The 15,000-nt window shown below is 42.3% G+C and overlaps 1 protein-coding gene across 12 annotated transcripts in view; it reads left to right on the forward strand.

The window, feature by feature from the left end:
* The window catches only part of pleca (plectin a), a 264,642-nt gene that overhangs the window by 205,876 nt on the left and 43,766 nt on the right, over positions 1-15,000 (forward strand). For 11 of the 12 annotated variants that reach the window (XM_063185990.1, XM_063185997.1, XM_063185999.1 and 8 more), the window contains one exon: positions 8,167-8,333. In XM_063185990.1, the coding sequence (XP_063042060.1) occupies positions 8,167-8,333 (167 nt within the window). Of the gene's footprint in view, positions 1-8,166; positions 8,334-8,440; positions 8,464-15,000 lie in introns of those variants that run through there. The other variant, XM_063186002.1, reaches the window with a different exon arrangement.

Below are 15,000 nucleotides of genomic sequence, written 5' to 3' on the forward strand. Positions count from 1 at the left end.
TAGTAGCTGGAAGTCTCACTGCAGTGACATAAAGAAAGACATGAGAGTCTTTTTGTTTGGGCTTTTTTTGTTTTTTGTAAAGACTTTTTATTTGTCTTTTTCGACTTAATTTTGATGATAGGACAGTATGAGAGGGGGACAGGAAGCGAATGGGGAGAGAGATGGGGAGGGGGTCGGCAAATGACCCGGGCTGGAATCAAATCCGGGTCGCCTGCATAGATAGAAGCCCAGTGCCCTACCGTTAGAGCCACGGCAGGGCCTTTTTTAAAGTTGTAGAATACCAAGACACTCATCTTCTTTGTAGTTAAAACGCCTTTATTTTAATGGACAAAACATTTAACTACAAAGAAGATGAGTGCTTTGGTATTCTACAACTTTTAAAATGAACTAAGTCTGTCACAAAAGAACACCATCTTAACAAACTTTTTACAATAGACTTGATTCTCAGGGCCTTTTTTATTTTATTTTAAATCTGATTTAATGTTAGAGCAGGGCTACATGGGCATAACCACAGTCTCCGACTGGGTATAACTATGTTCCTCTTGTGAGTCATGCTTTCCCCCTTGTGGAACAGTGATGGGCCCATGTGGTAGCAATAGTAGTAGGGTAATTAAGATCAAGCATTTTATTCTAGCCAAAACTATTTAAGTCAGTAAGTGAGTGAGTAAGTACAGTACTACACATTTAAAAGCCATGAAAACTGACCAAAGTGCTGTACAGTGTCTGTCTGGTACTTTGTGTTACTTTTTCTTTGCAATTTTTATTTAGCGTTTTCCTTATATGACCCTTGGTATGTGTGTGTGTGTGTGCGTGTGTGTGTGTGTGTGTGCGTGTGTGTGCGTGCATGCGTGCGTGCGTGCGTCTGCAAGACCCCCCAGGGGTGCCTTCAAATTCTGCAAACGGAAGCTTGAAATTAAAGGGTTTAAAAAAACGCTATTTTCCGCAAACTGTTACATTTTTAAGATGCTTATTGTAGCCATTCCAAGTTTTGATTGATTTGACCATAACCCACAGGCTAGTGTTCTGACTCTCCCTCTCAGAAGGCCCTTAGTTTGCCAAAAACCCAAAACAAAGAAACACTGCAAACCTAATAAATTATCAAAATATAACTGAATTTGTGTCTTCTTCTGAGAGGGCTCTGAGTTACACCAGAACAAAGCAAGAGGAAGGCACGCGCACGCACACACACACACACACACACACACACACACACACACACACACACACACACACACACACACACACACACACACACACACACACACACGGATGCAGGCACGCACGCAGGCACGCACGCACACACACACATACACACACACACACACACACACACACACACGCACACACACATACACACAGTACGTACACACACACACATTCATTATAATACTAGGAAAATAACCCTTTGTTTACAGGTTCTAAACACATGCCATCTGGGAGTCTGGTGTGTCGAGTGATGGGATGGTAATGATGATTGTGTGTGTGTGTGTGTGGTTACACGTGTGCGTGTGTGTGTGTGTGCACGTGTGTGTGTGTGTGTGTGTGTGTGTGTGTGTGTGTGTGTGTGTGTGTGTGTGTGTGTGTGTGTGTGTGTGTGTGTGTGTGTGTGTGTGTGTGTGTGTGTGTGTGTGTGTGTGTGTACATACGTGTACGTGGTTACGTGTGTGTGTGTGTGTGTGTACAGCAATTGTATAGCCAGTATCCTGTTGTGTACTTCTGGAAGGGAAGCTCAGATCATTTGCCATCTTGTAAAGCTGCTGTGGGACTGGGTGGAGGAGGAGTTTCTAGAACTTTCCAGAAGGTTCCAGAAGTGTGTGTGTGTGTGTGTGTGTTTCCATGTGCTTCTGAGTCATCAGGGTCTTTGGGTGTGGATGTGGGTGTACGTAGGTACAGTATGTGTGTGACAGGGAGGGAGGGAGGGAGGGATTGATTGTGTGTGTGTGTGTTTCTGTGTGTGTGTGTGTTTCTGTGTGTGTATGTGTGTGTGTGTGTGTGTGTGTGTGTGTGTGTGTGTGTGTGTGTGTGTGTGTGTGTGTGTGTGTGTGTGTGTGTGTGTGTGTGTGTGTGTGAGAGTGTGTGTGTGTGTGTGTGTGTGTGTGTGTGTGTGTGTGTGTGTGTGTGTGTGTGTGTTCACATGCGTGTTTAAAAGTGCATGCGTGCACACGTACGTATGTGCTTGTGTTCTAGGCTGCATGTGTGTGTGTGTGTGCGTGCGTGCGTGCGCGCTTGCACACATGCGTCCGTGTGTGTGTGCGTGTGTGTGTGTGTGACTATGTGAGTGTGTCTGTGCCAGGCTGCATCCTCTCCCAAACCACATGGTGTACCAGCCTGGTAAGATTATATCTTAGAACTGCTGGAGGGAAATCCTGACAGTGAGTCATCACCGTGATAGAAAACAGCTCATAAAAAATACATCCTGGCATACAAAGCAGTCATACATACTCTCTCGCACGTACACCCACACACACACACACGCACACACTCAGACACACACACACACACACACACACACACACACACGCACACGCACACGCACGCACACACACACATACACATTCATACACACACACATTTTAAATCATAGGCACTGTCTCACTCACAGGCACATCCAAACACTCACGAATTGAGCCTGGCCTCTCTGACGCCAGTGAACATTACAGTAGCTAAATGTAACCATTAAACTTGGCTTTAATACCTAATCTCAGTGATTCCCAAGCGGATGGGCCCTAAAGGTATTCCAAGTGGGGCTTGAAACCATTTATAATGTTTATGTGTGGTTGTTACTGCACTTTGCCTTAGTATTGTCTCATCGTGGTTCACCCCATAGTGCAGAAAACATGCAAATAAGCGGAGACCCATAAAAAAAGACTGAAAACAGGGTGCTGGATACACAATGTCATGACTTACATGCTCCTCAGGATTGCACACAAGCATTCCCCAATGACTGTACAGTTAGTAGTTGTCTAGGAGTGCAGGGATCCCAGGGGGCTTGATGTGCACAAGACATCTACTTTACAATATCTCTTGCTAGTCCACTCCAATTTACTCAAATTTACTTGATCTTTCTTTTAATGACGTTTTTCAAATCGGAATTAAGCTTTATTCAGAATTAAATGGAGTTCATTTGGAATTAAAACCGTCATGTAAACATAGTGAGTGTCTAAATATCCTTTTCAAAGCTGCATGTAACTTTGGGAAGGAAGTGGAATTGTGCTGGACTGAAAACTGCAGGCCGCTGTGTTTTATTGCATGTTTGGCAATGATCAGTTATGCGAGGGAAACGAGGGAGCACCAGGTGGTCTCAATAGATTAGTGTTGGTGTTCTCAAACTGGGGGCCGGGACCCCTAGGGAGTGTCTTGGAGGTACTGAAGGGGGGTTACAGACAAAAGTGACATTGCATAAAAACAGTAAATCAACATGTTAACAGCTAACATAATTCATAATTTAGTTAGTAACAGTATTCACTTGTATGGTTAATAGATCACTGATTCTTGAGAAAGCGGCTAAAACATGTCTCTGCAATAAACTGTCAATTCTGTTGAAAATAAACTACATTTCCATGAACAAAATGAATCCAGGTAAAGACACAGGGGTCTGTTACACAAATGTACAGTCGTTTGAAATATTTAAGTGTAATTTTATTACTTTTCATGGCTATAAACCTGCCCACACCCTGTAAAAACAGCTGTCCCAAGGACAGACATCATCATTTCAATTGACTTAAAATGTAAAAATCACTGATATTATTGAATAATATCACCATGATGTGTAAGTCCATATTGAAGTGGTTCTGCAGATATGCACATAGTGTGTGTAAAGCAATATTTACTACTATTTTCTGATTGCTCAAAGTGTGTCCAGCATATTAGTCACCACCGTCAGATTTTTTTAAAAAGACAATAAAATCAGGTATGCGCAAGGTCATTGTCATTACTTAGGACCCCTTTTCAAACCTTTAGATCTACTGAGTACTTCACCATCACTGAAGCTCCTGTGTAAGTTTACTAATTTCTCCTCAATTTGATAATTTGTTTGGACACTGGTACTGTCCCAACCATAAACTGTCAACACCGTCGGGAGTTTTAATAGTATTATTGTTACATTAATGTTAATTATATATACTTTTTCAGAAGCGTCATGAAGCCCCTAAGAAACAGAGCGAAAACGAAGTGGCTAATGTGAGCAAAAAATGCACAATATGTAAAAGAGTGTTTTTTTGTCTCACACCGTCAGATGTCACCACCGTCAGATTTTGTTCCGCTCATCATCTTGTTCCATATTTTACTAAATTGTGCTGGTTAATGAAACATTACCAGGCATATTAGTAATAATTGTGACCCAAACTTATACTCCAGCCTCCACTGAGGTGCATTTGGAGGGTTTTTTGTCACAAAACCTGACGGTGGTGACATCTGATGTAGTTCACAAAAAAGCATGTGTTTTACATGTTTTTGACAAGTTTTAAGAATATGCTTCCAATAAGTATCTACAATTATGTTGAATTGTAAAAGTAATTCACTTAAATACAGTAAACTTATTTTTTTACTTCTAATTCTGTCTGACGCTGGTTACAAAACCAAGAAAGAGCCCATTTTATGAAAAATGTAAAACATGGGGAGCTTGGCCAATACATTCACTGCACAGCCAAGATGTTCATCTATGACAGTGGTTCTTAACCTGGGGTGCGGGCACCCCCTGGGGGTGCGCCAGAGATTTCAGGGGGTGCGCAGGATTTTGTTTGTTTTGAGGTTGTGAACAAAATTCTGCTTCCAAACATTATAATTAGGCAAAATCAAGACCAAATTAAAACATGTTTTGGTCCCCATGTAAAGTCATTATAGTATTAATGTCTAATGCAAGAATCATTGTAATTAATCACATAAATCATTTTTAGTGCATATATTCTACACGTGTAGACGTTTGGATTGGGGGTGCACGGCTTGTCTTGGGCATAGGTTAGGGGGTGCTTCAAGAAAAAAAGGTTAAGAACCACTGATCTATGATAATAAACCTTTATATTTTGGATTTGAACAACTTAAAACCCGTTTATGCCACATTTTCAATAATCTAGGCCTACATCCTAGAGTATCTAACAAATGAAGAAAAAACACATGCACAAACATACTGTGCACACACAAAAATAAAGTGTTTATGCTAGATGTCATTGACTTGAGAGGGCTATTTATTTTGCTAAATGTAGGTAATAATTGGGTACCTTTCACCACCTTCAGATTACTGTCACCACCGTCAGTTCTTAAGTCACCACCGTAAGAAGGAGTTTTGGACATTTTAAATGAATGTGCTTACAAAAATTTCCTTTGTAGTTGTTGAATTATCAAAGTAATAGCAAATTTAAGCCTACACGAATATTTGTGAAATTACAAAAAAATGTTTGATCTATTTAGCCATTAAGTAAGCATTGTCTGACAGCACATATTTTTAAATTAGCCCTTTCATGCACGGTGTCCACATACGTGGACAGTAATTCTAACCCCACTTTAGATAGGTAAATAGTGGTTATTTTTTTCCAAATTGTATATGGGAAGTACCATGAGGTTCATTACAATACTTTAACAGCAATTATAACTTTTTGCACTAAATATTAAGTGTTTGATGACATCATCAATCTAAGAAATCCACCGATGTGAATTATGACCATAACAAGCATGTTTATATCTGAAAATCAACCACACCAAAGGGCAATTTCAGGTTTTAAAAAATATTATGATGTTTAGTACAGTTCACTTGAGAAGTCTATGTTGTTAAAATCCAAATTTACAATAAAGGTAGGTTTTTATACAATATAAAGCTACTGTCCACGTATGTGGACGTTGCGCATCAAGGGAGTCTAATGATAAACATATTATTTATGATTACCGTGAGAATATTCTGCTCATTTTGGGCAAATACTTAATGTTATGAGCATTTATAATGATTATAGTGTGAAAATAAATTATTTTTAACATATTTAACACATTTTAACACTTTTAATTTAATAAATTCAAGAAAAACTACCTAAAATTAGTGTTTCACGCACGTGTCTATAGGCATGTTTTGGGTTTCTTTCACCACAAAATGACACAAATGATGTAGGAATGAGCTAGAATACATGCTGAATCAAATACAGATCTGTCTTCATCAGAATTGAAGTTTTTTTCCACATGCAACAAGGTTTCCCCACAAATCTTGCCATAGCTGTGTATGTAAATATTGCTAAATTGACAGTTTTTTTTCTCTTTTTTCATCTTTGTTCGTTAAATACTGTAATATATAATGTGTAAGTGTCATATAATGTTGTAATATTACATATAGTAACATGGAAAGTAAGTAAAATAACTTGCATTTATAATAGGAGGTCTATTTAACACTATTTTTTCACAGAAAATACTTGAACATGCTGATGAATGACTACAAAACGCATGTGTCTGGAGGCAAATTTCATATTACCTTTCATATAGGGACAACATAAATGATGTAGGATTGAGCTAGAATCCATGCTGAATCCAATACAGATGTGTCTTCATCAGAATTTAAGGTTTTTTCCACATACAACAAGGTTTCCCCACAAATCTTGCCATAGCTGTGTATGTAAATATTGCTAAATTGACAGTTTTTTTTCTCTTTGTTTCATCTTTGTTCCTTAAATAGTGTAATGTATAATGCATAAGTGTCATATAATGTTGTAATATGACACAAGGTAACATGGAAAGTAAGTAAATTAACTTACATTTATAATAGGGGGTCTATTTAACACTATTTTTTTACAGAAAATACTTGAAAATGCTGATGAATGACTACAGAACGCATGTGTCTGGAGGCAAATTTCACATTACCTTTTATACAGGGACAACATAAATGATGTAAGATTGAGCTAGAGTACATGCTGAATCAAACTGAGCTTTTTGTTCACCAGCATTGGCTGTCTTCTTGCATGCAATAAGAATTTCCCACATATTTTTCTATGACCGCCTATATAAACAATGCTATTTTTATATATATGTTTTTGTTGTTGGTTAATTACAGTGATATATGGTGTTAAAGTGTTATATTGTGTTGTTATATAGCATAAAACACCATAAAAATGAATAAAACAGCTTAATTTGAACTTGAAATACAGTTATAGGCCTATATAACTTTTCACTCCTTTGATGCGCAGTGTCCACATATGTGGACAGTAAAATAACTTCCACATCAAAAGAGATTTTTGAAAAATTCCAAAAGATTCTTCATATTAGCTCCATTATGAGTGAGAAAATCAATATATAAAAAATCTTGCACATTTTTTTCATGGTGTCTGCATGAAAGGGTTAGAACACATGAAGCAGTATTAAAATAGAACAAAAGTGAATTTTCAACATTTAAAGGCGTATGTGTGAACCAAAAAACACACACAATCACTTAAAAACTCCAGATACATATGCAACCAAATCAATACACTTTTTATTGCTTTTAATTGTGTCTGACGGTGTTGACAAAAAACAAGGTATGATCGGAGAAAAATCTGATTTCTGAAAAAAATGGAAAATGGGGAGATTGGCCTTGTGCATTTCTGAAAAGCCAAGACCTTTGTCTACGAGGATATACCATATTATTTTGTAATTCACTTCGTTTTTTTCTTTCAAGATTACAACCTGTTTTAGCCACTTTCTCAAGAATCAGTGAGATGCATTTGTTGTCCTGTGGATTTTTATCATTACTTTGTCAATGTTAGCAAACAAACTATTAATGGAAAATCTAGTTATTTTTTAAGTTTTTTGGGGGCTTTTTGCCTTTATTCTTGACAGTACATTGAAGGACAGACAGGAATTGAGTGGGGAGAGACGGGGTGGGATCGGTAAATCCCGGGTCACCCGCATAGCAGTACAGTGCCCATGGCTGGACCTAAATCTACCAATATAAATAGACAAAAGGTGTGTGTGTGTGTGTGTGTTCTCCTCTTCCGTAGATGTCGGACATCCAAGTAAATGACCAGTCAGAGGACATGTCGTCTAATGGCTGTAGTGGTACTAATAGTCTGTGTGTGTGTCTTTCGTGTGTGTGTGTGTGTGTGTGTGTGTGTGTGTGTGTGTGTGTGTGTGTGTGTGTGTGTGTGTGTGTGTGTGTGTGTGTGTGTGTGTGTGTGTGTGTGTGTGTGTGTGTGTGTGTGTGTGTGTGTTGCCCTCTAGATCTCGGACATCCAGGTGAATGGCCAGTCGGAGGACATGACGGCCAAGGAGCGCCTGTTGCTATGGTCCCAGCGCATGGTGGAGGGTTACCACGGCAATCGCTGTGACAACTTCACCACCAGCTGGAGAGACGGCAAACTCTTCAACGCCATCATACACAAACACAGGTACACACACACTCTTCAACGCCATCATACACAAACACAGGTACCATACACACACTCTTCAACGCCAACCTACACAAACACAGGTACCATACACACACACACTCTTCAACGCCATCATACACAAACACAGGTGAGGTATAATACACACACACACACACACACACACACACACACACACACACACACACACACACACACACACACACACACACACACACACACACACACACACACACACACACACACACACACACATACACACACGTCACGATCCACATACCAACTCTGCAGTGGCATCACCCTTCAACATAGAGACCCAGACAAGTGTGGTGCACTGCACACAGCATGCTGTAACACAGTCATTCATGCACGCACGCTAGTTATCGCAAGAATAATCTACAATTCCTTAAGCCTTTAAGACATGGTGTTATCAATTTGCTGTTACCAGAATGGCAGTGACCAATAGTAGTGCATTACTAAAAGCCCTGTGTTATGTCATAGTATTGTATTACTATGATAGTTAACCTTTCAATGACTATTACAGCGTGCCACAGGAGGTACGGCGTGCATTAAGGGGTTAACTGTGCACAGCCAGGCACACCTGGGCGTATTGGATGATATCCCTAGGGTCTAGGTATATATATGATCAATCTTATACAGCTCGTGTGTGTGTGTGTGTGTGTGTGTGTGTGTGTGTGTGTGTGTGTGTGTGTGTGTGTGTGTGTGTGTGTGTGTGTGTGTGTGTGTGTGTGTGTGTGTGTGTGTGGGTTGGTGGGTGTGTGGGTGTGTGGGTGGGTGGGTGTGTGTGCGTGCGTGTGTGCGTGCGTGCATGCGTGTGTGTGTGTGTGTGTGTGTGTGTTTATGTGTGTGTGTGTGCGTGCGTGCGTGTGTGCGTGCGTGGGTGTGTATGATAGGCCCAAAGGGCAGGTATACAGACTTAACACGGAGACTCGTCTAGTCATGCAGCACTTACCGTATGCACATTCACATGCTCCAGGCACTGCTTAATACAGGGGAAATATTTCACCTACAATAGCCTATATAGCATCTTTGGCACACGCACACACATGCGCACACACGCACACACACACACACACACACACACACACACACACACACACACACACACACACACACACACACACACACACACACAGATACGTTCTTCTGCTGCTGCCATTCGCTCCCACACCTGGTCTACAAACATCTCGACATTCATTGAAATCTTTGAGGTCACTACCTTCCCCAACGTATTGAAATTGTGAAAGAAGACACCCTTACCAGAGAGAGTAGAGAGAGAGAGGTTCCATTGGCCCATTGTTTCCTGGTTCTATTAGGCAGACCTAGGCAGACCTAAGGACTGTTCTATTCAATGCTAGGAGCATTATGACACCCCCTTTAGGCAGACCGGAACCTGGTCATGTTAGGTGCCCATAGCAACCTATTACAATGGCATATCTCTATACTTAAAGAATCTCTGCCCTTACCGTAGCCGACAAAGCCATGACAGGCAACTGGGACCAATGAGCAGTAAAACAGGGACAAAAAACTGAAACCTGACGCTGGCGTGTAGAAGGTGTGCTAGGAAAAGAAGAGAGAGAGAGAGAGAGAAAAAAATGAAAGAGAGAAAAAAAATGAATTGAAAGACCGACGCCAGGCAGTCCCTGCAGGCACTGCTTTTAACTGCCAGCGTGTACCTGCAAGATCCCCAGCTATGCCAGAGTGTCTGTGAAGAAGAAGAAGAGGAACAACTCATTTACTCCGGATCAAGTCAGAGAGAAGGAACTCACCGTCCACCGTATGTGTTCGTTTGGGGGAAAAGGAGTAACAAAGAAGATATCTAGCTGGCTGGCTGGCTGACTGGTCGAAAAACGACCTCATACACGGATCATATCAGTACACCTGAAAGAAGTTGGACCAGAAACTATGGTGGGGTCTATCGGAACACGATGCAGCTTTGTTTGGTGATCCTTGGAGGAGGTTGAGGACGGTATTTGTGCACAGAGAATTTCATGGAACTTCCTGCGTAGGAAATTGCCATTTGCAAGTTGCAATTCATTGCAGGCTAAATGACAGCTCTTGGTATGGTTGTGAATATCTGATTATGAGGTGTACTGTGCACACGATGGGATTCAGCTGTTGTGGTGGAGAAAAGGGGGAGTCGCCTCCTTTTGAGTTTTGAATGTTGGTAAACAACATCTAGCTTTGCCCAGAACTGGTCGCTAACTGAAATTTACACTGTTCAGCTACTTGGAGAAAATACTAGTCGTTTGTCTTGACGCCAGCATCTTTGCAGTGTTCAGATGTAGTTCAGATTGCGAGCAGTTTTTTTCAGTGTGGACAACACGGAAAATGGACTGAAAACCTCACCTCACCTGACCACAGTCATATAACCTGAAAATGTAAAAACAGTCGTTCCCTCAGGTCACGTTCCAGGACATCATTCACCTCACCTGGACGTGAACAGCAGTCACCTAATCTGAGAAGGGGACACTAGACCTGAGTCACCAGACCTGAAAAGGGACCTTCTAGTAGTCACCTCACCAGACCACAACGTATCTGAACCTGTGGTTCCTCTCGTACTGAGCAAGATTACACATTGCAACAACACATCATCAGTAGGGTAAAACTAACCTGTCTCATGACGGTCTAAACCCAGCTCACATTCCCTGAAAGTGTAAAAACAGGCACCTAATCTGAGAAGGGGACACTAGAGTCATCAGATCTGAAAAGGGACCTTCTGTAGTCACCTCACCAGACTACAGTCATATAGCCTGAAAGTGTGAAAACAATACTCGTCACCTCAAGGTCACCTCAAGATCACCTCAGGTCACGTTCTAGTCGCCATGTGGGGTCTTAGGAAGAAGCTGCACCGCAAGGGTCGCCATGGCAGCTCCAACTCCAGCATCACCACGCAGGGTTCCGTCAGCGACCTGGAAGACCGCGTGGTCATGCTGTGCGAAGACCTGCCCAACGAGAACGAGAGCTCCTCCTACGAGTCCGGCCGCGAGTCCCGAGCCACCACAGTCAGCCTCGGCCGTGAGTCCCGCTCCCGGTCCGTTAGCCGCAGCTCTTTCAGCCGAGGGTCCCAGAGCGGCGCCGAGCATGAACACCAGCACCAGAACCAGCACCAGCACCAGCGGCAGGGGCAGGCCGTCATCGCCTCTCGCCACCCGCCCATCTCCCGAGACCGCTCCTCCTACAGGCAGGCCTGCTACTTTGAGGAGCAGCCCAAGATGGCTGTGACCTGGCAACAGTACCAGGAGCAGCAGCAGCATCAATACCAGCATCAGCAGCACCAGCAGCAGCAACAGCAGCAGGAGTATTACCAAGTCAGAGTGGTACCAGCTGAGGCATTGTAGGTTGAGGAGTTTTCATATGAAGCGTTTTTTTGTAGTTTCACTCTTATATCTCTTTTTTGGCAGCCATCTTGGAAAATGGCCGCCATTTCACATGGCAAATCAGGTAGATTTGATTGTGTGGATCTTAAGCACATACCTGCCGAATATCATGCTTGTATCATAATTTGCATGATTTTTCCTGTAGCCGTCCCACTAATATGGATATCAACGAGTATTTCAGAGTAGTAGTTTTGTTTTCGTGGTTTTTGTTTTTGCACATCAATGAAGCACTACCAAGTCAGACTCGTGCGTTTTTTTTGTACACAAAAGGAAGATAAGGTGATGGATTGGGAGTATGGATCTGTGCTTCTTTCTGAAAGAAGTTCTATATGGTGATTTTTGTGCTGTTACTGTGGTTGTTGTTGTAGGCGATTTGCTAGCACAAACATGAAGAAAGGGTTAAGAGGCTTAATCAAGGCTTCAATTTATTATTCAAGCTTCAGGCTGATGATCAGCCAAGATAAATCACAGTTACATTTTTCTACCTCACTGATTCTATTCGGAACAACACAATCACCATTAACCTGTTAAGACACGCGTCAGCGTTATAAACTTACTGTTACCAGAGTGGGAATGGCCGAGTCATAGTGCATGACTAAAGGCCATGTGTTATGTGATAGTATTGTAGTACTATGGTAGTTAACTTTCAATGACTATTACAGTGTGCCACTGGAAGTACGGTGTGTATTAAGGGGCTACGCACAAAGCTCTTCGACTGATAAAAAGTTAGTTCTAGTAAATCAAATGCAGTATTGTCTCAGCCGTGACCGTGACCGTGACTCTCCTAAATCTAAATGTTTGTGTGCCCATGTTGTTTTACCTTGCAGGCCTTTAGCTGTTGTCTTTAGCTTTATGCTGAGCTTCTTGCCTTTTGACATTTAAGGTGAACTTGGAGCCTGCGTACACTTGTCTCTTCCAGCTGTAATTGCATTCTTGACAGTGTTGTTACCAGATTCCTCGCTGATAGTGATGATGCACGCAGTGTGGGAGGAGGAGATGCACGACAGGACTAAATAGTACAGCACATTAAAGTGCAGCACAGCAAAACACAGTGCAACACAGCCAAGTGCAGCACAGCACAGCACAGCACAGCACAGCACAGCACAGCACAGCACAGCACAGCACAGCACAGCAAAACACAGTGCAACACAGCCAAGTGCAGCACAGCACAGCACAGCACAGCACAGCACAGCACAGCACAGCACAGCACAGCACAGCACAGCAAAACACAGTGCAACACAGCACAGCACAGCACAGCACAGCACAGCACAGCACAGCACAGCACAGCACAGCACAGCAAAACACAGTGCAACACAGCCAAGTGCAGCACAGCACAGCACAGCACAACACAGCACAGTACAGCACAGCACAGCACAGCACAGCACAGCACAGCACAGCACAGCAAAGTGCAGCACAGCACAGCACAGCACAGCACAGCACAGCACAGCACAGCACAGCACAGCACAGCAAAACACAGTGCAACACAGACAAGTGCAGCACAGCATAGCAAAGCACAGCACAGCACAGAACAGCACAGAACAGCACAGAACAGCACAGCACAGCACAGCACAGCAAAGTGCAGCACAGAAAAGCACAGCACAGCACAGCACAGCACAGCACAGCAACTAGGGGCACTTCTGTAGTGTGTTGTTATGGCTTGGTAGCTCAGTTCGATGGGTAGCACACATCGCTTCAGAGGGAAGGTATTGCACACTCTTGTCCAATGCTGAATCTATTTAAACAAACAACGTGTCGGCCAGTGTGGTGCTTGACTTGAGAAAGGCCACACTGGACGAAACATTTATTTAGTGATGAATTGAGCAAGATTTGAGAAAGGCCACATTGGCCGAAACGTTGTTTGTTTAAATAAATTCAACATCGGATAAGAGTGTGTGGTATCTTCCCTCTGAAGTGAACAAGTACCCGCTACCTGCACCTCGAAACCTCTGGTGTGCGTTGGCTTCCTCCTCCATAAAATGGTAGTGAGTAGCAGCACACATCGACACACTGCATGCTTTTGCCTGCCAGGTTTAAAGGAAGGAGTTGCACACAAGAGCTGAATGCAAAATCAAAACTGTATTAAACAAAGCCGAATAAAGTAAATAAAACCGACAGACCGACTGTTTTCGGTTTTATTTACTTTATTTGGCTTTGTTTAATACAGTTTTGATTTTGCATTCAGCTCTTGTGGGCGACTCCTTTCTTCTTTTTTTGCCATACTGTTTTTGGAATTACGCACCGAGCGAAACGCTCAGAAAAAGACATTGGCCCGGACGCCACACCCACCATTGCCTGCCTGGTTAAAAAATTCCTCGTGTCAGTCAGTCAGGTCCTCGGAGGCTGCAGGGCCAGGCTCGCTCGTCAATCATGCGTCTTCACCTGAGGATAGATACCTGAAGTTTTTTTTTATCTGTTACACCTGGCAGGCACAGATTTACGACGGCAGGAACAGCACTTGCTCATGCTATTCTGCTGACCTGACCTACCTATTTCAATCATTTTTATTGAGACGTAACTTGTGAGTGCGGATTTTTCTTCTTTAAGTTGATACTTTTTATCGCGCACCCAAAGTCATTCATTTTTTTCCCAGAAGTTGAGCCCGCCCTCTGACAAAATAATTTTTTATTGCCCTGTAGCATCGTTTTTTTTCTTCTTTTTTCTTCTTTCAGGCACACTCATACATTTATGACAGTGTGTCTTGTTTCTATTTATTTTACGTTTAATGCTCCTCTTAACCATCCGTCTTTTATACTATTTCAATCATTTTTATTGCCCGGTAGCATCGTTTTTTGGTTTTGTTTTTCCTTTCAGGCACGCTCATACATTTATGACAGTGTGTTTTGTTTCTATTTATTATAGAACGTTAATGCTCCTCTTAACCATTAGTCTTTTATAATGTGCCAACTAGGCCTCTTTATAATGTGCCTCTTGGCTCCTTGGCTCTGTTACTGTGAGTGAAGATGCTTCTTGGGATTCTTTTGAACCTGAACTTGAGTCATGAGCAGGGCCGGATTAACGCACAGGCTAGATATGGCTGCAGCCTAGGGCCCCCCACCTGCATGGGGGCCCTGACTGGAATAAGTGAAAAATTGCAGAATTGTGACGAGATGCAATATGGATAAATTCTGTCGTGTTGAGTACAATTGGTAGATATGTTATCCTTAATTCTTAGCTCGTAATAATGACCCTGTCTATGTACATTTGTCAAAAAAAAAAATGCCTTTCAGGGGGCCCCTACAGCTACCTGTAGCCTAGGGGCCCCAGAC

The sequence above is a fragment of the Engraulis encrasicolus genome, chromosome 20, assembly GCF_034702125.1.
Source record: "Engraulis encrasicolus isolate BLACKSEA-1 chromosome 20, IST_EnEncr_1.0, whole genome shotgun sequence".
Taxonomy (NCBI): Eukaryota; Metazoa; Chordata; class Actinopteri; order Clupeiformes; family Engraulidae; genus Engraulis; species Engraulis encrasicolus.